Source organism: Zingiber officinale, chromosome 2B, assembly GCF_018446385.1.
Source record: "Zingiber officinale cultivar Zhangliang chromosome 2B, Zo_v1.1, whole genome shotgun sequence".
Taxonomy (NCBI): Eukaryota; Viridiplantae; Streptophyta; class Magnoliopsida; order Zingiberales; family Zingiberaceae; genus Zingiber; species Zingiber officinale.
Genome location: NC_055989.1, coordinates 119,432,675 through 119,456,520, shown reverse-complemented (window position 1 = coordinate 119,456,520; position 23,846 = coordinate 119,432,675). Strand labels below are relative to the sequence as shown.

The 23,846-nt window shown below is 37.4% G+C and overlaps 1 protein-coding gene and 1 non-coding gene across 7 annotated transcripts in view; both read left to right on the top strand.

Moving 5' to 3' along the window:
• Positions 1 to 15,077: 15,077 nt before the first annotated feature.
• The window catches only part of LOC122046936, a 30,284-nt gene continuing 21,515 nt past the window's right edge, over positions 15,078 to 23,846 (top strand). For 5 of the 6 annotated variants that reach the window (XR_006130436.1, XR_006130437.1, XM_042607895.1 and 2 more), the window contains exons 1-4: positions 15,081 to 15,259; positions 15,358 to 15,418; positions 15,487 to 15,611; positions 15,898 to 15,950. Coding sequence is in view for 4 of the 6 variants with exons in the window: in XM_042607895.1 (XP_042463829.1) it covers positions 15,095 to 15,259; positions 15,358 to 15,418; positions 15,487 to 15,611; positions 15,898 to 15,950 (404 nt within the window). In the remaining 2 variants the exon portion in view is untranslated. Of the gene's footprint in view, positions 15,260 to 15,357; positions 15,419 to 15,486; positions 15,612 to 15,897; positions 15,951 to 23,846 lie in introns of all 6 variants that reach the window. The other variant, XM_042607896.1, reaches the window with a different exon arrangement.
• On the top strand, positions 22,188 to 22,290 carry LOC122049990. The gene has a single exon (XR_006131215.1). It is a non-coding gene; the product is annotated as a small nucleolar RNA R71 (small nucleolar RNA).

Genomic DNA, 23,846 nt, shown 5'->3' with positions numbered 1-23,846 from the left:
CGCCAATGTTTAAGGCACTGAAGAACCTGGAGAGCTCTCCTTGGTCCCAGCAGCTCTGCCTAGTCCGTATAGCTCTGCATCTTGAAGGGCACCTGGAAGATGATGCCCATTGTCATCTTGAGCATGCGCTCTCGAACGTTAGCGGAGGCACCGACGGAGGACCTCTCTATCACTGCCTGCACCACCTCACCCAACTCCACTTGCACTGATGTAGCTTGCTTCCTGCTAAACAACTTCATAATGCACAACCTTTGCATCTAGTGCAGAAGGGGTCGTAATGGGCGAACAACATGTCGACATGGTCGTACGTCAGGTACGAAACCATGGCGAATGTCGGTCGATTGGACAACATGGCATCCTATGCCTGCACCGAGAAGGTGGACACGTGAGGTGGTCGTGGCAATAGTGCGAGGCAAATGCATTGGCAAACTTGTGAGGCGCATGATTGTGTGAAAGAAAAAGGTTAGGGTTTTAAAAAAGGAAGCTGTGTAGGCTTCTCTGAAAAAAAATGTTAGGGTTTTAAAAATAACTTTTTACCAAACCAGATAGGTAAGATTTTAAAATTATTAAATTGTGTTGGGTGATTTATAAATGACAAAATTATATATCCACTTCTATTTTTTTGTCCTTGCTATTGTTTCTAGTCAAGTTGATTTTTTATTAGTCAAATCAAATTTTTTTGTTGATCTGACTTATTAGTGTTTAAAAAATTACTCCTCTTAATATATTGAGTTAAATTAATATTTGATAGCATTTTTATAATTAGAATAATTAGACGAACATATAAAAACTAGTTTTATGTCATTTTGAGATCTCTAGGTGCATCAGCTGATTTCGATTAAAACTGACTGATGGACCTAGATACTTCGGAATGATATGAAATTAGTTCCTATGTGTTCATCTATTCTCCTAATTATAAAAATACTATCAATATTAATTTGACTAAATATATTGAGAACAATGATTCTTGAACACGAATGTGTCCGAAAAACTAATTCGTGTTTAAATCGACTGAAACTGACTGATAGACCTAGAGACCTCGGAATAACATGAAACCAGTTTCTATATGTTTGTATTATTTTCTTGATTGTACAAATTCCATCAAAAATTAATTTTACCTAATATATTAAAAGAAGTGATTTTTTAAATATGAATTAGATTTTTTAGATACATTCGTGTTTAAAAAATCACTGCTTTCAATATATTAAATCAAATTGATATTTGATGGTATGAATATAATAAAAAAAACTATGTAAGTACTTCGTGTTAGTTTTGATATGATCAACCAAGTAAAGTTAGGTCCTGTGTAATTGATCCTTGTGTCTAAGTGTGCAGGAGTTTAGGAATATAAGAAGTCGAGCGAAAGATGCAGCGAACAAAAGGATGGCACGAGAATCGAGTCAACGGGCTCGGTGCATCCAAGGGATAAAAAGTTGTGGAAGAGTGCACCGGTGGAGCGAGAAGGATGCGTGTGGTGCTTCCGAGGGACAAGAAGTCAGAGTAGAAGACTCCTCGAGGAGAAGGCCGGAGTTGGGTTCAGGTGAACTCAATTCTGGAAGGCCAAAGGATCACCCAAGTGATCGGAGATGAAACTAGTGGTCGGAGACGAATCCAGTGATCAGAGAAGACACCAGATGATCAACATGTGGCTTATATATCCCGACGTTCGAACCAGATAGTCTGAGTGCCCAGATTGTCCGGGCACTTGGACCACCTAACCCGGCCCCTCGGACCAGCAAGGTGCCTAACAGGCGCCTCGTCGCAGAATCGTTGCAGTGGATCACCTTCGGGGTCCACGTCAGCAATGGTCTGAGCGCCCAAACATGAAAAGACTCTATTGTCTAGCCATTGCGAAGCCGTTATGTGTAGATAGAGTTTGCCCAGCTAGAGGTGCCGGGAGAGGGTCTAGGTGCCAGGAGATGCCACGTCAGCAAATGGCTAGTTTCGACCAATGGGCTATAAATAGAGCCTTGGTCTTCTTCATTCAACACAACACTTGTATTCAAATCTTTTGTTTACTGTTTTCATTTTCTAAGCTGTAAAGTCATTGTACAGGGCTTCTTTGCCTCCGAGAATTTGCTCGAAGAAGGAGTTTTGATAGTGCACATCATTCATCTTGAATTAGCAACCTCCCCAGTTGCAAATCAAGTAAATCTGGTGCCTCGTTTACTTTTATGCTATTAATTTCTATTTTTCTAACAAGTGTTTATTAGTCAAAGCCAAAAGTTATGAGAAGAGTATATTTGTAATTTCAGGCAATTCACCCCCTCTTGTCGGTTGCATCGGGACCAACAAGTGGTTATAGAGCGAGGATGCTTCAGAAGGACTAACTCCTAATCGAAGAACACAAGAAATGATCGGATCATGCTTATACTCGCTTCGAGGGGGAGTTCGTGACATAGAAAAAGAAAGGTATTTTTCAAAATAGATTTTAATTTATTATTAATAATGAAATATAGTTTTATAACACCTAAAGATCAGCAAGGAGCCGATAAAGAAGAATACCTATAGACAAAAAGGGAGCAAGCTGACTTCGTGGTAAATTGTAAAGTAGAATTCCATCTACCGAGCATTTTACTACCACAAGAAATCAACCAGATCAGAGCCTACAAGTTATCCAAAGAGCTCTGGAAGAAGTTCCTGGAGCTACACGAAGGGACCTTGGAGGCGAAACTCTCAAGACAAGATTTGCTTCAAAACCATATCAGCAACCTCCTAATGGAAGAAGGTGAAATAGTCGCTCATCTACACTCAAGGATCAAGGAGCTGATCAGTGGACTCGTAAATTTTGGTGAAATGGTAGCAAACTAGGATTCATTAATGTACCCTTTAAATGCATTTCCTAGATCACCTATGTGGACATCCATAGTTGACTCGTTTTACATCTCTAAGGACCTCGAGGTTAGTACATTAGAAAACTTATTTTCTACTTTTAAACTTCACGAATAGAGATGTGCATGCTTAAGAAATAAAAAAGAAAAGACAACTGATAACCTAGCACTGAAGGCTAACCAGAAAGGAGAACCAGATTCAAACACATCACTCGACGAAGACGAAGCTGCTTTTATGGTAATAAAGTTTGGTAAATTCCTTAAGCCTAACAAGTTTAACAAGTCATAGGCTAAGAAAAAGGGCATATCAAGGACAACTGCCTAAAAATGAAGAAGAAGGACAAGAACAAAAGATCACCCCGGACGAAGCACAAGAACCTAAAGATGATATGGGACGAAACATTGTCATCAAAGTCAAAGATTGAAGCTTACGTCAGACTTGCACTTATGGCAAGTCACCAAGAAGTAAACGACGAATCAAGCTCATCCAAAATGAGTATCGACAGCATCGACAAAGGGGGAGCCACATTAGAAAGAAGCAGCTATGCAGGGGGAGCATCGGATAACAAGATCGATAAGGTAAGTAAGGTACGATCTCTATCTCCTAATAAATTATATAATTTTATTAAAATAATTTCTAAAAGTTCTTGTCAATTAGAAATAGAAAATGAAAAATTAAAAAAGAAAAATATAGAATTAAAAGTAACTTTAGCGAAATCCCGTCGATTAAAAAATTTCGACAAATTTAAAATTAAAAAAATTAAAAGAAGAAATATAGTTATTCAAAAATAATGATGCATGTTTAAACACAAGTTCTTTGCAAAATTCAAATTTTAAAAATCATGGTAGGCTTAATTGGTATTTTAGATACCATAAGGGTCAAATTGCAAAGTTTCATAAAATTTATTCCTAGAAAATATCCAGTTAATCCGATAGGTAGGAACATATATTGGGTTCCAAAATCATGTCTAGTTTAAATTCCTTTTAAATTTAATTAATTTACTAAATTAAAATTGCTTTACTTAGAAAAATATTTTTTTGTACAAACTTAATGCTAGTATTTTTTGTTCAAAATTTTTTTAGTAATAAGACAGTAAATTCTTTGTTAGAATAAATAATATCAAAAACCTTTTCCGTTAATTAATTTTCTACTATTTTTTTTGTCAAAATATTAATTTTAATATTAAAAATTCTCAAAAAGTCAATTTTTTAAAATTTAATTTTTCTATAGGTAAACTTTCTATTTTATATATTAAGAAAAAGTTACAAGATTTTTCGAGCTTAAAATATATATATTTTTAAATATTTTCCTTTATAAATACATGCTTCTGCATAAAATAAATATTTTTTTTGCTAATATTAATGTTATTTTCTTGTGAAAACTTTATCTTGACAAGATATATTTTTTTTGTTTTTTTTTAAAATAAAAATAAATTTAAAATTATATTTTCTAAAACTAGTTTTAAATAATGAAAATTTAGATTTTTGAAAAATAATTCGCACAATTTTTCTAAGTGTTAGTCACTATTTTTTTAACCCTTAGAATTTTTTCTTAAATTTTTATCTCTATTTTTAATGTGATCAAAGGGGAGAAATAATAGATTAAGTCTAGGGGAAGAAATAATTTTTTCCCAATTTATTTGCATTGCATTTAAATTTTGCATATTTATGTATTGCAATTAATTTAACATAGTTATTTCACTTTACTGTCTTAGTTTAAATCCTAACTTAACTTGGGTTGATCATATCAAAAAGACGGAGATTGTAAATACCCCGTGTTCATTTTGATGTGATCAACCAAGTCAAGTTAAGTTCTGTGTATTTGATATGTGTGTCTAAGTATGCAAGAGCTTAGGAATATAAAAAGTCAAGTGGAAGACGTAGCGGACGAGAAGAATGACACCATAATCGAGTCAACGAGCTCAATGCATCTGAGAGATGAGAAGCTACATAAGAGTACACCGTGTTGGTGCAATATCCCTTAGGTCAAGGTTGACCTGGTTGACCAAGCTTGAGTCTTGGTTTGGATTTCGATGTTTGACAATGAAAGGTTGATTGCAGAAGAGTCAAGTAGGTCAAGGTTGACCGGATACTTGACTGTGAAAGTCCTGGTGAGTGAAGCCAGGCAGAAAGAAAATCCTGATGAGTGAAACCCGGTGAAAGACCTAGTGAGTGAAGCTAGGTAGTATTAAAATCCTGGTGAGTGAAGCCAGGTGAAAGACCTAGTGAGTGAAGCTAGGCAGTATAAAAGTCCTGGTGAGTGAAGCCAGGTGAAAGACCTAGTGAGTGAAGCTAGGCAGATTGGAAGTCCTGGTGAGTGAAGCCAGGCAGAAGGAAAGTCCTAGTGAGTGAAGCCAGATGAAAGACCTAGTGAGTGAAGCTAGGCAGATTGAAAACCCTAGTGAGTGAAGCTAGGTGAAAGTCCAAGTAGGTCAAGAGAGTGACCGGATACTTGGCATGAAAGAAAAGTCCAAGTGGGTCAAAGGGATTGACCGGACACTTGGTGAGGGAGTCCTAGCAGGTCAAGGGAGTGACTAGATGCTAGGCATGACGTACCAACAGGTTAAGGTTGATCGGATATTGGTTTGGGAGGTTTCGGACTTGGTTTTGGGCAAAAACCAAGCTCTGGATCGATCAGTGGATCGATCCAGACCTTTCCCAGCGAACAGAAAGCCTCTGGATCGATCAGTGGATCGATCCAGAGGTCCCAATCGATCAGTGGATCGATTGGGACGCTGCTGCTTCGCGCGATAAGCGCTGGATCGATCCGTGGATCGATCCAGGCGTTTTTCCAGAGCACAGAGGCGCTCTGGATCGATCCGTGGATCGATCCAAAGCCTCCCCGATCGATTGGGAATAATCGAATCGATTGGGATCCGACCGTTGCGTCGTATTTAAGCCGCAGGCGAGCGTTGTCTTCGACATCACTTCACAGATTCATTTCAGATCTTCACCAGCTCCTCCACAGCTCTTCTCAAGCTCGAGATCGCCAGTTCTTGAAGGTTCTTGGAGGCTCTTCCAAGTCAAGAGGCGGATCAAAGCAAGAAGAAGAAACTAGGGTTAGGGTTTGTGCACTCATTGTAAGCTTGTAAGCTTGTAAGCTTGTAAGCTTGTATTTCTTTACTACCCTTTCTTCTTCTTGTATTAAGTCTTGTAGGGCTTCTCCGCCCTTGGTAGTTACCATAAAGGAGAGTTTCATTAGTGGAGGGTGCGTGCGTTGTGTGGATCCTTGGATTAGTCACCTCCCTTGGAGGTGGATACCAAGTAAAATCCAAGTGTTAGCGTGTTTGTATTTGTTTCTTTGTATTTCCGCTGCGCATCCTTGAAGAAACAAGCAACGCCGAACACCGGGCACGCGACGAGCTATTCACCCCCCCTCTAGCTACTTTTGGTCCTAACAAGTGGTATCAGAGCAAGGCCGCTCTTCACCGGAATCATCTCCGGAAGGGGCAAACAAAACAAGCAAAGCTAGAGGGTGAAGAAGTTGGAGCAAATTCATCAAAGTCAAAGAATTCAAGAAGCTCAACTTCAAGATGCAATTCCAAGATGGACTTGGATTTGACACAAGGGTGGCTCCACCGTACACATCCACAAGCTTCGATTCTTGGAAATCAAGAATCAAAAATTTTCTTATGATGGAGATAGAGCAATGGTTTACTCTAATGGAAGGCTTCAAAGCTCCAACAAACTCCAAGGGCAAAGCTCTCAAGAAAAGCAAATGGAGTAAGGAGCAACTCCAAAGATGTGAGGCAAATGACAAAGTGACCAAGCTTTTGGTCAATTTATTGCCAAGCAACATCTTGGAGCAAATTGGAGAGTTTGAAGATGCCAAGGAGCTTTGGAGCAAATTGGCAAGGATTCATGAGATCCCCTCCACTATACCAAATCAAGGAGAATCCAAAGAGGGCGACTCAATGGATCAAAACCAAGAAGAGGAGGACTCCGAGGTTGAGAGATGCTCAACCTCCGAAGAGGAGGTCCAAGAAGCTTCATCCTCAAAGGAGAGCAATCAAAAGAGCAAGGAAGGAGTATATTCCTTGTTTCATGTACAAGAGGATGAAGATGAAGAAGAAGGTGAAGCCTCCACCTCTAGGATTGAGGAGGAGCAATCTTCATTGACACCGGAACAAGAGCAAGAAGAATCCTCCACATCCGGGTCAAGAGAAGAAGAGGATGAAGAAGCTTCCACCTCCACAAGTTAAGCAAAATCAAATGGAGGAATATCACCTTCGGATCAAGAGGAAGTTTCTACCTCCGGATCCAAAGGAGAAAGTGTCATCCCTACACAAAAAGGTATAAACATTTTAATTAATAATAAAAATCATATTATATGCTTTGAATGTAGGGAACATGGGCATTACAAAAGTAAATGCCCTAAATTGGCCAAGAAGAAGGGCCAAGTGGCACAAAAGAGCAAGGAGAAGCCCAAGGAGACCATCCCCGGAACAAAGAAGAGTAAGGAGCACATTGTGTGCTTCTTGTGCAATCAAAAGGGGCATTACCGAAGTCAATGCCCCAAGGGGAAGAAGATGGTCAAGGCTCAAGGAGGCATTAGTCAAGGGGGAGCCTCCAAGGTAAAGAAGAAGGTAACATTTATTGAGCCTACCCCTTTACATTATGGTAAAAAGCATGATAGTTCTAATTTTTATCATTTTAATGTAATTTACCATAAGAATAGAGAGCATGGTAAAATTAAGGAAAATAATGTAGCTTACCATGCTAAAACTGCCACACCTAGGATTAGGAAGGTAGATAAAAATCTAGGCAATCACACTAAGGACCTTAGCTACAAGCCTAGAAATAAAAATGCTCATAAATTTAATGGAAAACCAAAAACTAAGGACTTAGTGATAGAAAATCAAGTCTTGAGATCAAGGCTTGATAAAATGGAAAAGACCCTAAAAAGGATGGAAAATATCCTAAAAGGGCAAAATGAGAATAGCCTAGGTCTAGGAGCACAAAGGTCATCTAATGGCCATAGGGGTTTGGGATACAAACCAAAGGCTAAGAAGGATGTAATCTCTTACCATAGGGTTCCATATAGTTATGGAACCAACCCTAGGTCTAGTGGTCAAGCCAAAAATACAAGGGAAGTTATCCCTAAGAGTATTTTTGCAACAAATGTGACTAAGACTTCTAAGAAGTCTAAGAAAGTCACAAAGAAGGTTACAAGGGAAGCAATCCCTAGAGTTGACCTAGAAAAAGTGACCAAGACTTCTAAGAAGCCAAACAAGGTCACTAGGAAGGTATCTAGGGAAGTTATCCCTAGTGAATACCTAGAGCATCCAAGGAGCACCAATAGGTTTTGGGTTCCTAAGAGCATTTTCTCTATCCCATAGATGGGTTAGAGAGTGTCAACTCCGATTAGAAGGGTAGTTAACCCAACTTTGAGGAAATTGACACTCAAGGAGCATTTTCAAGGTTTTTGTTAACCTTTGAAAATGGAATGGAATTATTGCTTACTCCTTGAAAGAGTAAAATGTGCCTAATGGTGGAAAGATTGATTCTATCTTAATTGGCACAAAATTGGAAAAATATAAGAAATACCAAGTTGGGATTTTGGTATTTTCTTAGTAATTACTCTTGAGGAAAAATGGAATATGCCAACATTTGAGGATATGCTTAATTTTTAAGTGGCATAAACAAATCAAGAGAAATAGAAATGTCAATTTAGGTTTTGGCATTTCTGTGAAGCATTTAGGGCAATCTAGGTTTTTTTTTTTTTGTTAAAACAAGTGGTATATTTAGAGTTTAGCTAAATGGTTAAGGATACTTAGGTAGGTAATCTAGGTATATTTTATTTATGCTAAATCTTGCCATGATTGTTTGCCCATAATATGCCATGACATCATATTTTATTTGTATTTTACATTCATGACTTATCATGAAAAATACAAAAATACCATGCCATGTCATACATACATCATGTAGTATAGGAACTTTCTTTTGAAAGCTATTGCATTTTGATGTATGTCATAACATCAATCATGCATTATGTTTTATTTCTTAAATTTAAGGACAAATGTCATTAGTTAAACAAGTGGCATTTGTTTAACAAGTGAATCAACAAGTAACATCCTTGGTGGATGTTTACCACTCAAAATGCCTAGATAGATATGCATGATCCCTAGAATAGGGCAAAAACCAAAATCTCACATCTCACAATGACCTATAAGATGACTTGTATGTGTTTTAGTGCATATTAGATACAAGTGAGATGTTAGGATGATGAACAAAACTCAATATGTTGATTTAGTGCATTCTTTTGAGTTTTAAGCTCATCAAAACACATAGTTATGTGTTTTCCCATCATTGGGAAAGCTAATGTACAAGTCATGTGCATTAAGCCCAAGGAACATGGTGGGATATTGGTTTGAAAATGTTTTCAAAATGATTTTGGAAAACCTTGGTGAAGGCTATCTTTTGATAGTAATCATCATTGAATAGTTAGACACAAACTTGAAGAAAACACTAAAGTTTTTGCAAGTTTTCAAGTTTGTATCAATCTTTGAAAATATGAAGTATTTTCATAGAAAACTATTTTTTCTTGATAGTATATGCCCTAAATAATGCCTACACGAAATTTCATGATTTTTGGATTTTTGTAGAATTTTCTAGGGGTTTCTGAAGTTGGCTGATTTTGAAATTCAGCAACTATCAGAGCTCCGATCGATCCATGGATTGATTGGAGTGCCTGAATCGATCCGTGGATTGATTTAGAAGGCAAGTCTCCCGCGAGCAGAAGCTCGCTGGATCGATCAGCCGATCGATCCAGGAAGTCTGAATCGATCAGTGGATCGATTCAGAAAGATTCAATCGAGTGGAACCCAACTCCAATCGATCCAAGTTGCTGATTTTGGCTAGGAAAGCTTAATTTCAGCATCTTTAAACCTATTTTAGTCTAGGTAACCTTTCCAAACCCCTAAAAATATATTTGTATACATAAAAATGGTGTTTTCATGTGAAAACAAGGATGGATTGGTTAAGGAAGGCTAAGTTGAAGTTTAGGTTGAGGTTTGTTTCAGATTTTGAATATTTGAACCTCAAAACTTCTATAATTGGGTTTCCTAAAGTTTTAGGGATTCCAGGTCATTGTTGGTGCAATGACAAAAGTTACCACCATGTCTTTAGGGGGAGGTACTCTTTAAAGACATGAAAATTATTTTTCATGAACCTTGGAAGGTGGTTAACCTTCTGTTTGAAAAAGCTCAAGGTTGCGCGTTTAAACTTAAATGGGGAGTGGATAACCTCATTGTTCAACTGGTTTCAGTGGATAATGCTCAAGGATGGGCATTTGCCTACATTGAGGAAGAAATGTAGGGTTAAGGATAAATGAAGGGTATGGGACCTTCATTTAGGTCATTGGACTTTGTTAATGCTCAAGGGTGAGCATTGGTGATAATGAAGGGTATGGAACCTTCATTATCGTGTTGATCACAATGAGTAAAGTTGTGAACAACGATGAGCAACTCTTCAGGGGGAGAGTTTTCAACAAGTGGATTTGTTGATGTGTGCCCAAGAATGGGGCATGGGTTGATGTGTACCAATAGGGGGAGAATGAAAGGACTTATGAAAGGGGGTAAGTTAGGCTGTCATTACCTAGAGGGAGTTTGCCCTCTTAGGGGGAGAATGAAGAGCTCAACTTATGTGTTCATTACCTAGTGGCATGAAGAAGGAGACTATGGGATTAACCTAACTTACATGTGGTATTGTAAGTGTTATTGTTGTATTGTCAAACATCAAAAAGGGGGAGATTGTTGGTGCAATATCCCTTAGGTCAAGGTTGACCTGGTTGACCAAGCTTGAGTCTTGGTTTGGATTTCGATGTTTGACAATGAAAGGTTGATTGCAGAAGAGTCAAGTAGGTCAAGGTTGACCGGATACTTGACTGTGAAAGTCCTGGTGAGTGAAGCCAGGCAGAAAGAAAATCCTGGTGAGTGAAACCAGGTGAAAGACCTAGTGAGTGAAGCTAGGCAGTATGAAAATCCTGGTGAGTGAAGTCAGGTGAAAGACCTAGTGAGTGAAGCTAGGCAGTATGAAAGTCCTGGTGAGTGAAGCCAGGTGAAAGACCTAGTGAGTGAAGCTAGGCAGATTGGAAGTCCTGGTGAGTGAAGCCAGGCAGAAGGAAAGTCCTGGTGAGTGAAGCTAGGTGAAAGACCTAGTGAGTGAAGCTAGGCAGATTGAAAACCCTAGTGAGTGAAGCTAGGTGAAAGTCCAAGTAGGTCAAGAGAGTGACCGGATACTTGGCATGAAAGAAAAGTCCAAGTGGGTCAAAGGGATTGACCGGACACTTGGTGAGGGAGTCCTAGCAGGTCAAGGGAGTGACTAGATGCTAGGCATGACGTACCAACAGGTTAAGGTTGATCGGATGTTGGTTTGGGAGGTTTGGGACTGGTTTTGGGCAAAAACCAGGCTCTGGATCGATCAGTGGATCGATCCAGACCTTTCCCAACGAACAGAAAGCCTCTGGATCGATCAGTGGATCGATTGGGACGCTGCTGCTTCGCGCGATAAGCGATAGATCGATCCGTGGATCGATCCAGGCGTTTTTCCAGAGCACAGAGGCGCTCTGGATCGATCCGTGGATCGATCCAAAGCCTCCCCGATCGATTGGGAATAATCGAATCGATTGGGATCTGACCGTTGCGTCGTATTTGAGCCGCAGGCGAGCGTTGTCTTCGGCATCACTTCACAGATTCATTTCAGATCTTCACCAGCTCCTCCATAGCTCTTCTCAAGCTCGAGATCGCCAGTTCTTGAAGGTTCTTGGAGGCTCTTCCAAGTCAAGAGGCGGATCAAAGCAAGAAGAAGAAACTAGGATTAGGGTTTGTGCACTCATTGTAAGCTTGTAAGCTTGTATTTCTTTACTACCCTTTCTTCTTCTTGTATTGAGTCTTGTAGGGCTTCTCCACCCTTGGTAGTTACTATAAAGGAGAGTTTCATTAGTGGAGGGTGCGTGCGTTGTGTGGATCCTTGGATTAGTCACCTCCCTTGGAGGTGGATACCAAGTAAAATCCAAGTGTTAGCGTGTTTGTATTTGTTTCTTTGTATTTCCGCTGCGCATCCTTGAAGAAACAAGCAACGCCGAACACCGGGCACGCGACGAGCTATTCACCCCCCTAGCTACTTTTGGTCCTAACACACCGGTGGAGCTAGAAGGATGTGTGCGGTGCTTCCGAAGGACGAGAAGCCAGAACGAAAGACTGCTAGAAGAGAAGGCCAGAGTTGAGTTTGAGTGAGCTCAACTTTGGAAGGCCGGAGGATCACTGAAGTGACCAGAGACGAAGCCAGTGATCAAAGAAGCCATCAGACAGTCAGTATGTGGCTGACTGATCCCGATGCCTGGAACAGATAGTCCGAGCGCCTAGACCAAATAGTCCGAGCGCTTGGATAGTGTAGGTGCACGAATCGTCCGAGCGCCTGAATTGTCCGGGCACTCGGATAGTCCAGGCGCTCAGATCGTTCGGGCACCAGACCACCTAGTTTAGGCGCTCGGACCACCAAGACACCTAATAGGCACTTTGTCACAGAACTATTGTTGTGGATCACCTCTGGGTCCAAGTCAGCAACGGTTCGGGCTCCTGGACATGGTCTAGGCGCTCGGATATAAAAAAAACTCTATCATCCAGCTATTGCGAAGCTGCTACCTTGAGATAGAGTTTGCCCAGCTATTGACACCCAAAGAGGGTCCAGGCACCCGATGATATCATTTCACCAAATGACTAGTTTCGATCAGTGGGCAATAAATAGAACCCTGGTCTTCTTCATTCAATACAACACTTGTATTTGAATCTTTTGTTTACTGTTTTCCTTTTTCAGCTACAAAGTTATTGTACGAGACTTCTCCACCTCTAAGAATTTGCTCAAAGAAGGAGTTCTAATAGTGCATGTCATTCATCTTGGATTAGCAACCTCTCTAGTCGTAAACCGAGTAAATTAGGTAGCCTCGTTTACTTTTATGCAATTAATTTCTATTTTTCTAGCAAGTGTTTATTAGTTAAAGCCAACAGTTGTGAGAATGGTATATTTGTAATTTCAGGCAATTCAATTCCTCTTGCCGGTTGCACCGGAGCCAACAAACTAGACAAACTCATAAGACTTAGTTTCACGTCATTTTAAGTACTCTAGGTCCATCAACCGATTTTTTCTAATGAAGCTAAAGAGTTCGGTCAAAATTGGTTGATGAACTTGGAGAGTCGAAATGATGGGAAACCATATCCTATGAGTTTGTCGAGTTCTTATGATTATATTCATGCCTTCAAATATCAATTTGACTTAATATATTCAGAGCAATGATTTTTTGAATACGAATTAGTTTTTCAGACACATTTATATTAAAAAAAATCACTACTCTCAATATATCTGGTTAAATTAATATTTGATAACATTGTTAATTAATAGAACTAGACAAATTTATAGGAACTAGTTTCATATCATTCTGAGCTCTCTAGGTCCATCAGCCGATTTTGACCAAAATTGATTGATGGACATAGAAACATCGGAATAATATGAAACCAGTTATTATCTGTTTGTCTAGTTCTACTGATTGTAAAAATGATATCAAACATTAATTTGACCCAATATATTGAGAACAGTAATTTTTTGAATATGAATAAATCAAAATCAGCTAAAAAAATCGATTCAACTAATAAAAAATCAACCCAACTAGAACAGTAGCAGTGATAAAAATGAAAATAAATATATAATTTAATCATTTATAAATTATCTTACGTGATTTAATAATTTTGAAATCATATTTATATGATCTAGTAAAAAGTTATTTTAAAAATGAAAGCTGGGATGTGACTGAAAAAAAAATGCGACTGTGAAAAAACTAGGAGGGAGAAAAGAATAGGAACAAATTATATAGTTAATAATTTTTGTTAAATATTCTCTTTTTAAAAATATATAGATTTATGATTCTATAAAAATCTTAGATACGTATAAATTTAAAATAACTTTTTTTTTGAAAAATTTTAAATAATTATTTTATATTGTAAATAAATTTGTAGATTAATATAGTAGTATTTTAAATATATAATATGGAAGGGATTAATAATTTCTTAATAAATTAATCTTTATTATATAAATCCAAAATATTTTTTTAAAAAATAATTAATAATAAGTATAACCAATGAATATTTTATCAATTTAATTTGACCAATAAAATATTAAAAATTACTAGTAAAATTTAACTTTGATCATAAAAATTATAATTTATCTGTCAAAATAACTTAAAAAATTATTAAATATACAAAATAGCACAACAAAAATAATTTAATTAACACATATTTAATCATGTAAGATAAGATAATATAAATATGTAAGAATGGTTGCAGTTAACTAGTATAAATTGACACATAAGATAATTAAAATATAATGATTCTTATTTTTTAATTTCTCCTTTCCAAAAAATCTCTGGAAAGGTGGATAAATTTTACAGAAAAAAATGTAAAAACTAAACATAATTTAAAACAAATATGGCAACACACAAAATAATGAAAAGTTACGCTAGATGTTGTTGATCATAATTGAAGCACGAGGTTATAGCGTGTTGAAATATAGAAAACACGAGAGTACTAGAGCATGAGAGACATCGAACGTTCACTAAATCCTTCTTAGAGATGCTACAACATGGATTTAATCTGGTTCATTTACCATTAATATTGTAACAACTATAAAACTGTAGTTATTACAATGCAGATTTGACCTATTCACATAATATTCATGTTATACCAACTGTTGTGATCGTATTCATCTTTTACCACAATATTATACCAACTGTAAATCATAACTGCTACAACATATGTAGCAGCTATAAAATTGTATTTGTTACAATGCGCCCGACTGATTTAGAATTTTGGTGTGAGATAATAATAAAAATAATACTAAACAATACTAGAGGATAATTGAGTAATTGTATATGTGGTAAAAGATGATTCGCTCACCCCAAGATGATTCACTCACTCCAACGTCGCCACTAAAATTTCATGTGACAATATTCCATATCTTAGGTATCGCACCGCATAGGGTAAAATGCTCTTTGAAAAGAAAAATCAAACTCCATGTCCGTGATTTGAAAAAAAAAAATGCACTTTTGATTTTTGCTCATTTTTTTTTAGATTTCCATGTGCCATATGGTACCCAAAGATTGTTTATTAACCATTATAAAAACAAACGGGAGGCAAAACGTAATCTATTGGAATTTTGAGGGTCAAAAAGGGAAAAGTGTTTTTTTTTTCAGATGGACAAAAAGTCGTGTGATGCTTTATCAGCTTTCCGTCTTGTCCGGCGGCATGGCGGATGGCGAGGATGCGAGGAAGGAGGCGGAGGATGCGAGGAGGGAGACCGCCTTAGCATCGACACTTCTCTTCCAACCCAACTTCAAGCCTTCTAAGGTTACCCAAGCACAACTCGACAAGCTCAAGGTATTCTGATCCTCTTCATCGTTTGGGTCGGAGGCTCCAATGTTAATCCCATTTAGATCTCTCTCTCTCTCTCTCGATTGGAAAATATCGTATGACAGGATCTGCACAGGAAGCGTTTGAAACTCAAGGAAAAAGCAAAGGGGAACCCAAAATCGAATGGTGCTTTTTTCTTCTTTGTTTTTCTTCTAACATTATCTGACTGTTGACTCATGCTTTCCTTCCATCAGAAATCGCACAAAGGAGCGTAAGCACATGTGCGGAGGATATTGATTTCAAGTATACTACAAGTCCTGCAGCATGTAATTCCGACGGGAGTTCGAAGATTCCTGTATTCGATCTAAAGGCATGTTTGGTATGGACAAATAAGATTTAAAAGAGGCCCTGTTTACTTATTTGATTATACTCATTTCCTTATAATTCAGAGAGCAAAGTATAGTTATGACCAAGAAGACATTATGCTTCCTATACCTTTTCCCATGCATAATTGCAGTTGAATTCTTGAATCAGAATAGAAATGTAGCATATCTTTCTAACTGTAATCACCTTTTTTAAAAAAATGACATCAAGAACTTTGCTTCTCTCTAGTAGCTCTCGTTAGAAAACCATTCAAAAATAATTTTTTCCATCCATGTCATCAGGATCAGAATGCTCCATGTTTAATCCCCAACAAGAGAAGAAAGCTACGCTGGGGGTATCATTTTCCTACACCCTCCTTTATTTATTTATTTATTTTGATGAAACACCCTCCTTTATGTTCCTATGTATAATGTTTATTCATATTTGTCTTGTTTGGTAATCTCTCAAGTTGGTATAGCATTTCGTGATTGATATACACAATATAGGATTCTATGAACTATGAAGCACTTCATTTTATTTACATAATATTTATTTTCTTCATTTGTTGTAGTATCTATCCCTGCATTTTACCCTATTCCCAAAGGATTTAGTTTTATCTCTTCATCCTTCAATAATAAGTACTAAACTTTTGTGCCAAAATGCTTACAATGTGCCTTTTCCATTCCTCAAGAATAAATGTGCCACACCCTACTCAAGCTAGGCCTGCCTAAAAGTAAGCTTCACTCACAGTGCATGCATCATCTGTAATAGTGTTAGAGCAAAATACAACACAAAATCTAATTGAAATTTATATCACGAAAGGAAACATGATTGATGCCATGATTACTGTAATGACACTTGTTCTTGGAAGCTAAAGACTCTAGAAAATGAGCACAAATTTTCAAAGTAGGTAGTTAAGAGGGATGTGTAGAAAAGATGTGCAAGAATTTGATATCTTAAATTAAGAGATAAAGGGAATACCAACAATCAAAACTCATATTAAAGTAATTCCATCCTGCTTACACCTTTAGTTTACTCATTATAAGTATTGCGATTCTTTAGGATAGTACTAATATTTATTCTTTATTATACTCACTCATCACCATTTGTTTGTCACAAGTAAATCCATCTTTATTTATCACTATTTAATATCACTAGTCAAGTTGTTTAATCATTTAGTATACATCATTTCATATAATTATCACAATTTATTATCTCAAGTAATTTCACTTAATTCTTTACCATATTTTTATTACAAATAAATCCCCTTTAAATTGTCACCTTTTAATCATTACCAATAAATCAATCAATAGTAAATTTAATAAGAAATGAATCACTAGAGCTAGGTTCTCAGAGGCGGTGCGATGCTTAAGGCATGGGGTGTTGCCACATTAGGTCATGGGGTTGAAACTCCGCGCGTCCGAACATGCCTTCCCTCATGTCTTGGCACTGCACTAATGACTAGTAGCCACCAATGATTTACCTCCTCTGTGTTGGCTTAGGGACGGTTGGCGGAGGCGCTGAGGCGCTGAGGCGAGCAAATTGCCTTTTGCCACATCATAGTATAAATAGTGTCGTATGATATGTAGGATAAAACCCTCATCTATGATAAACAATGATATAATGCCCTCACGCATACAAATACTAGGCGACCCATGCTACAACTTATCTATGACGATCATATACTCTACTAAAGGTTATGCTTCAAGTATTCACTTTTTAATATTTGTTTTCGCCACTTATAGTAGTTGTTGTTAAGTCTTTTTACAACAATAGTTATTTCACTTTGGTTCATATTTTATTTAACTATGTCATTCTCAAGTAACGATTAGTTTGAGTGACTAACCTTAGTCACCATTAATAAATGTTGGCTAATTTAACTATACATATTATCAGATAGTCTCTAGATGATAACATACAAAAAGTGTACATGTATCAACATATAACTCAATATGTAGCATGGTTGTATCATACAAGAGGTGCACAAGCATCAACATATAACTCAACATGTAACATGTATATTGATATGGTGCAAACCGCAAGTGTACGGTTGTATCAAGTAATAAAATATTGAATCCACTGGGATTGGTGCTTAGTACTAGTCTATTAAACAAATGCAATTGTCTAGACTAATCGTGAGGTTTGAGTTGTGCAAGAGCAAGAGATCTAAGGAGAAAAATCAGAAGATATGGTGAGGAAACAGTATTGAGTGAGATAAGAGAAGAGAAAGGAGAGTGATATAAATGAATTCAATGGGAAAAACGATTCTAGAATTTTGGTTTTACTACCATGATTGTAAACACCTAATTTATGTTTGGTTTCCTATCCATAGTGGTTATTTATGTATGTATATTATCCTATGATATATGATGTGAACTTTTGGGACTACATTGGCGTATCCGGTCCAATTCGTCGTCTACTTTTGAAAACGACAAAGCCGAGGGATTGCTTTCTTAAGGAGATCTCTGTCACGTGATCCTACAATCCCTGAGTTGCCAAATCTTAATGCATGGCGATGAATTGGAATTGATCTATAGAGATCTATGATAGCCTATTGCTTCTCGTGGCATATCGATCTACTTTTGTAGGCAATTCTCCACGTCTCGGGTTTCTACGGGTCGGGGAATTGAGTTCTTTTGGTTCATCCCCGCTCCTCATGGGATACGAATCTTGTGCTTTTGACATAAGATCATGTGTTCATAGTAGACCTGGACCATAAACTCACATTGCATTGAATAAGAAACATTCAAATTCAATAGATTCAACAAAATAGTGTTTATATATCCAAAGGGCTAATCCCTAACCCTAGAATCAAAAGTCTTTTCCATAAACTCGGAGTTACAACCAGAGATCATCATTCAAACAAGTTACAATCAAGACAAATTCAGAAAAGGGAAGAAAAGCTTAGTTTCGATGTGTAGGATCGTCTCCGGATGCTCTCCAATCTGAAATATGGGCGTTAAGGCATTGAAAATCCCTCGTATCTACGCTCCGAAGTCTTCTTGGGGCCCTTGGGCGACTCCCTATCAAGATCCCCTGCTTGAGCTCCAATTCACCTTTTATACTTGATTTCTAGGTGCCCGGCACGACCTACCCATGTCGGGCGCTGTGGTTGCTTTTGGGCGGTGGCACGATCGTGCTGGTTGGCACAACTTGCTCGTGGCAGATTCTAGAAAGAATATGGAAATGAGGCACGACCACTCTAGGATGGCCATGTTCGTGCTAGATGTTCACGGTCATGGCAGCTGGAATGCACTCAGGAATTGGTCTTTGAATTCCGTTTTCGCTCCTCTCCGCGCCCTATCAAAGTAAATAAACAAAAGCAGCTCTTTGAATTAGAAAAGTATCAAATTAAAGCATGAATAGATGAAAACATGAGATAGATGCACATAAAATAGGATATGATGTGTCAAACTACGATAAAAACCCTATATGAAATGCACATATAAAATCCTCCAAATCAATCCTTTGCTTGCTCTCAAGCAAACATCAATATCAAGAATACATGTGAATAATCATCTCCCAACTTTAATAAGTTTATCTAATCTTATCAAATAGTATTATCATTAAGCGAAGACATTCAATTAGTTTCACCAAGCCTAACAAGAAAGTTTAAGTGCTCGGTGCATAGTTTGCTACTAAAGTTTTGAGGCTAAGTCAAGTTGTCATTCCATTGTGTTCCCAAGGTTTCTAGCATTAGGTACTTATCTGCCATATGCTAGGTTCGTCCCCTTTTCCCAACATAAAGTCTCAAAGGTATACTTGATATTGAGAGAAATTGATAGGTGTTTTCCTAGTAACCTAACTCGGTCTGAAATGAGCACCTTAGCATTTCCACCCATGATAACTATTTTTTTATCTCATTTTTATCACTCAAAATGTTTTATTGCTTTTCAATTTGCTATTTTTTAAAATATATATACATTGAGTTTTGAATTTTATTTCCAAATGGGTTGATACAAATCCGAGCATAATCTAGTAACTAAAATGTCGGGAGAGAGTCACCTACGGTCATTAAGGTACTAGTCTGACAGGATGAATCATGACTATGTCGTACTAAATTGACTTTTTGGAAACAAACCATAAGTGGAAGTGAAATGGTCAAACTATCAAGTAGACATTTGGTGAACCATTATCAACTCAACAACGCTTTTATAATCTTACTACAAGATAAAAGAATATGCATTACCAAAAGTAAGGAAGTGTATTCACATGGTATCGTCAAGACTAAACACAACAAAATTTTGCTTAGAGGACAAAGCTATGCATGTGTGCTTCAATTTAAAATAAAAATGAACAACATGAACAAAACATAATATGTTGCATTCTGGCAAATACTATTAAACTAACAAACTGTAACTAAGTGACTGAATACTAACCAACACTCCTCAATCTGGGTTAGACGATTCAAGAAAGTCTTGCGCTTCGCCTTTATCAATTTTCATGTTCAAAAAATACTTCTTCAATCTCTGGTCGTTCACTTAAAAGTCTTCGATGCTTTGCTCCAAATACTGGTGACTCCGTATGGATGATCTTCTGTACTTAGAAGGCCCTAACCACCTTGATTTCAATTTTCCGGAGAAGAGCTTAAGTCTTGAATTGAATAACAACACCGAGTATTGAATTCTTTCCTCATGATATGCTTATCATGTCATATCTTGATTCTTTCCTTATATGATTTGACATGCTTGTATGCATCTTTCTGGATTTCTTCAATTCACTTAGTTGAAATTTCTTTTTTTCTCAAGCTATCTTTAGATCAAAATTTAGCTGCTTAATATAGCCCAATAAGCTCTATGCTCCAATTCCATCGGCAGGTGACAAGGCTTCCCATAGATTAGCTGAAATGGAGTGAGAGTTTTACAAGCGGTTCGGTATGCCCACATGGCGTCATCCAATTTAAGAGAGCAATCTTCATGGGACGTTAATATTGTCTTCTTCAAAATACTCTTGATCTTTCTATTTGATATTTCTACGTGGCTATCTTATGATTAACTCCATATTTCTTGAGTAAATTTCCGAACTGCCTTTCAATAAAGTGAGATCTTCCATCGCTAATCACTTTTCGGGGAATTCCAAATCTAGGGAAAATGACCTTTTTGAACAACTTGATCATTATCTTGGCATCCCATGATGGACATGCGATAGCCTCGACCCAATTGGAAATATAATCAATAGCGACCAACATATCCTTGTTCGCTTCGGATGTGGGGAAAGGACTCATAAAATTCATCCCCATGCATAAAAAAGTTCCAACTTCTATGATAACATTTAGTGACATTTCATGTCCTTTGGCAGTGATCACATGCCACTACGAAATCCCTTGCGTTCTTAAATATATGAGTCCAATATAATCCTGCTTGTAGAACTTTTGTTGCAATTTTCATTACCCCAGGATGACCACCGTAAGCAGAAGAGTGACAGTGGTGAAGGATATCACGAATCTCCTCATCTAGGACACATCTTCTATAGATGCCATCTGCACATCTTTTATGCAAGAATGATTTATCTCAGATAAAATATTTCGCATCCGCGATGAATTTCCTCTGTTGATTGGTGTGCTCTGGGTAAGATTCTACATGCTAGGAAGTTCACTAGGTCTGCGTACCATGGAGCATCTGAACTTCTAACAACTAAAAATTGCGCCTCAGGAAAAGAATCATTAATTGGTAAGCCATTACCCGTCCCGTCTCTATCATAGTGGTTCAATCGAGAAAGATGGTTCGCTATTAGATTTTTCGGGCCTCTTTTATCCTTGATTTCCAAATCAAACTCTTAAAGCAATAATATCCATCAAATGAGTCGGAGCTTTGCATCTTTCTGATTCAATAAATACTTGATCACAACATAATCTGTGTAAATTATCACTTTGGATCCCACCAAATATGACTTGAATTTGTCAAATGTAAATACCACAGCTAACAATTCCTTCTCCGTATTGACATAGTTTACTTGAGCATCATCTAGAGTCTTGCCTGCATAATGTATGACATGTAGCTTCCTGTCTTTCCTCTACCCCAACACTGCTCCAACCACAAAATTACTAATATCACACATAATTTCAAAAGAAATATTCTAATCGGATCTTGCATTATTGGGGCTATCACCAGAGTTTTCTTTATCCTGTGAAAAGCTTCCAAATATTCTAGGTTAAAGGCTTCCAGGACCCTAACCTTTTTACCATCTACCTTGCTAAACGATATCTCAGATGGGGTGAGGTGTTCATTTGAGCATTCCGATGGAAATTCTATACCTCTGGATACTAGCCTCTCAACTTTTTTCCTTTATCTCGTTGATGCTCTGGTTCTTAACCTCAACATTTCTCTTTATTTGTTCCAAATTACTTTCTGGACTCGTTCTGTGCACGACTACACATTGTGTTGCTGTATCAGTATCATCTTCATCTCCGTTAGAGGGACTTTAATCTTATATCTTCCTCCGACAAGATTAGTTTTGATATTACGTCCTTAGTAAGCAAATAAGCGTCTTCCACATTTTCCCTTATTAAAGAACCCCTACTGCCAAATCTAGTGAAATCCTTGCTGCATTGGATATCCTCATGTAGAATAGATGAATTATGAACCATTCTTCCAAAATATGATGGGGTAGTGCAACAATCCCTTGAGTCTTTCCCAAGTCTTAAACAATGATTCTCCTTTTGACTGTTTGAACTCTGTGATTTGGTTTCTCAATTTCGCTGTTTTGGTTGGTGGAAAATATTTATCTATCCCCAAGTTGATATTCCCTGATGGAAGCGAGTATAACCAATCACTGACTTTGCTTGTTAAAGAGAAACTAAATCCCATTAATCTGATTGTATCTTCAGAAATGCCATTCCACTTTACCGTATCACAACATGTTAGAAAACAATTCAAATGTCGGTATGGATCTTCTGAAAGTGTGTCCCAAATTGTTGTTGTTGGATAATAAGAATTAAATCTGTGTTCAGTTTGAAATCCTTGGCCCCTTCGATTAGGGGTCTAACAATGCAAGATCTTAAGAATTGAGAGAGAGGCGCATCAAAGTCTTTAAGAAGTCTAGCCCCGTCGACCACCCTCATTGTCTTCACTTGATTTCCAACATATTTTAGATTCAAAATCCCCCCTTAAAAAAAAGAAAAAAATAATGCTAAGAAAAGTGTAAACAAATGCAAATAAAAACTATGAAGTAAATCAGTCCAATCAATTTGCAATTCAACTAATATTAACCAAAACCAATCTCCACAATGACGTTAAAAACTTGATGTGGTACAAACTGCAAGTGTATGGTTGTCGTCAAGTAATAAAATTATCGAATCCACATGGATTGGTGGCTAAGTACTAGTCTACTAAACAAATGCAATTGTCTATACTAATCGTGAGGTTTAAGTTGTGCAAGAGCATGAGATCTAAGGAGAAAAATCAAAGGATTTGGTGAGGAAAGAGTATTTAGGGAGATGAGAGAAGAGAAAGGAGAGTAATTTGATAAGAAAAGCGATTCTAGGATTTCAATTTTACCACAATGATTATAAACACCTAATCTATGTTTGGTTTCCTATCCTTATGGTTATTTATGTAGGTAGACTTTTCTATGGTATATGATGTGAACTTTTGGGACTATACCAACGTATTAATTCTAATTCGTTGTCTACTTTCAGAACGATAGAGCCGAGGGATTGCTTTCTTGAGGAGATCCTGTCACGTGATCCCATAACCCCCGGGCTGTCAAATATTACTGCGTGGCGATGAATTAGAACCGATTCATTAAGATCTACGATAGCCTATTGCTTCTCGTGACATACCGATCTACTTTCGTAGGCGATTCTCCACGTCTCATGTTTCTATGGGTCGGAGAATTGATTTCTCCTTTCGGTTCATCCCTACATCTTATGGGATACGAATCTTGTGCTTTTGGCATTAAGATTGTGTGTACATAGTAGACCTGAGCCACAAACTCACATATCATTGAATAAGAAATATTCAAACTCAATAGATTCAACAAAATAGTGTTTACATATTTAATCTCTAACCCTAGAATCAAGAGTTTACTCTATAAACTCTGAGTTACAACCATAGATCATCATTCAAACAAGTTATGATCAAGACACATTCAGAAAAGGGAAGAAAAGCTTAGTCTCGATGTGTAGGATGGTCTCTAAATGCTCTTCGATCTGAAATCTGGGCGTTAAGCCGTCGATAATCCCTTGTATCCACTCTTTGAAGTCTTCTTGGCCTTAGGCGGCTCTAAATTGAGATCCCTCTCTTGAGATCCA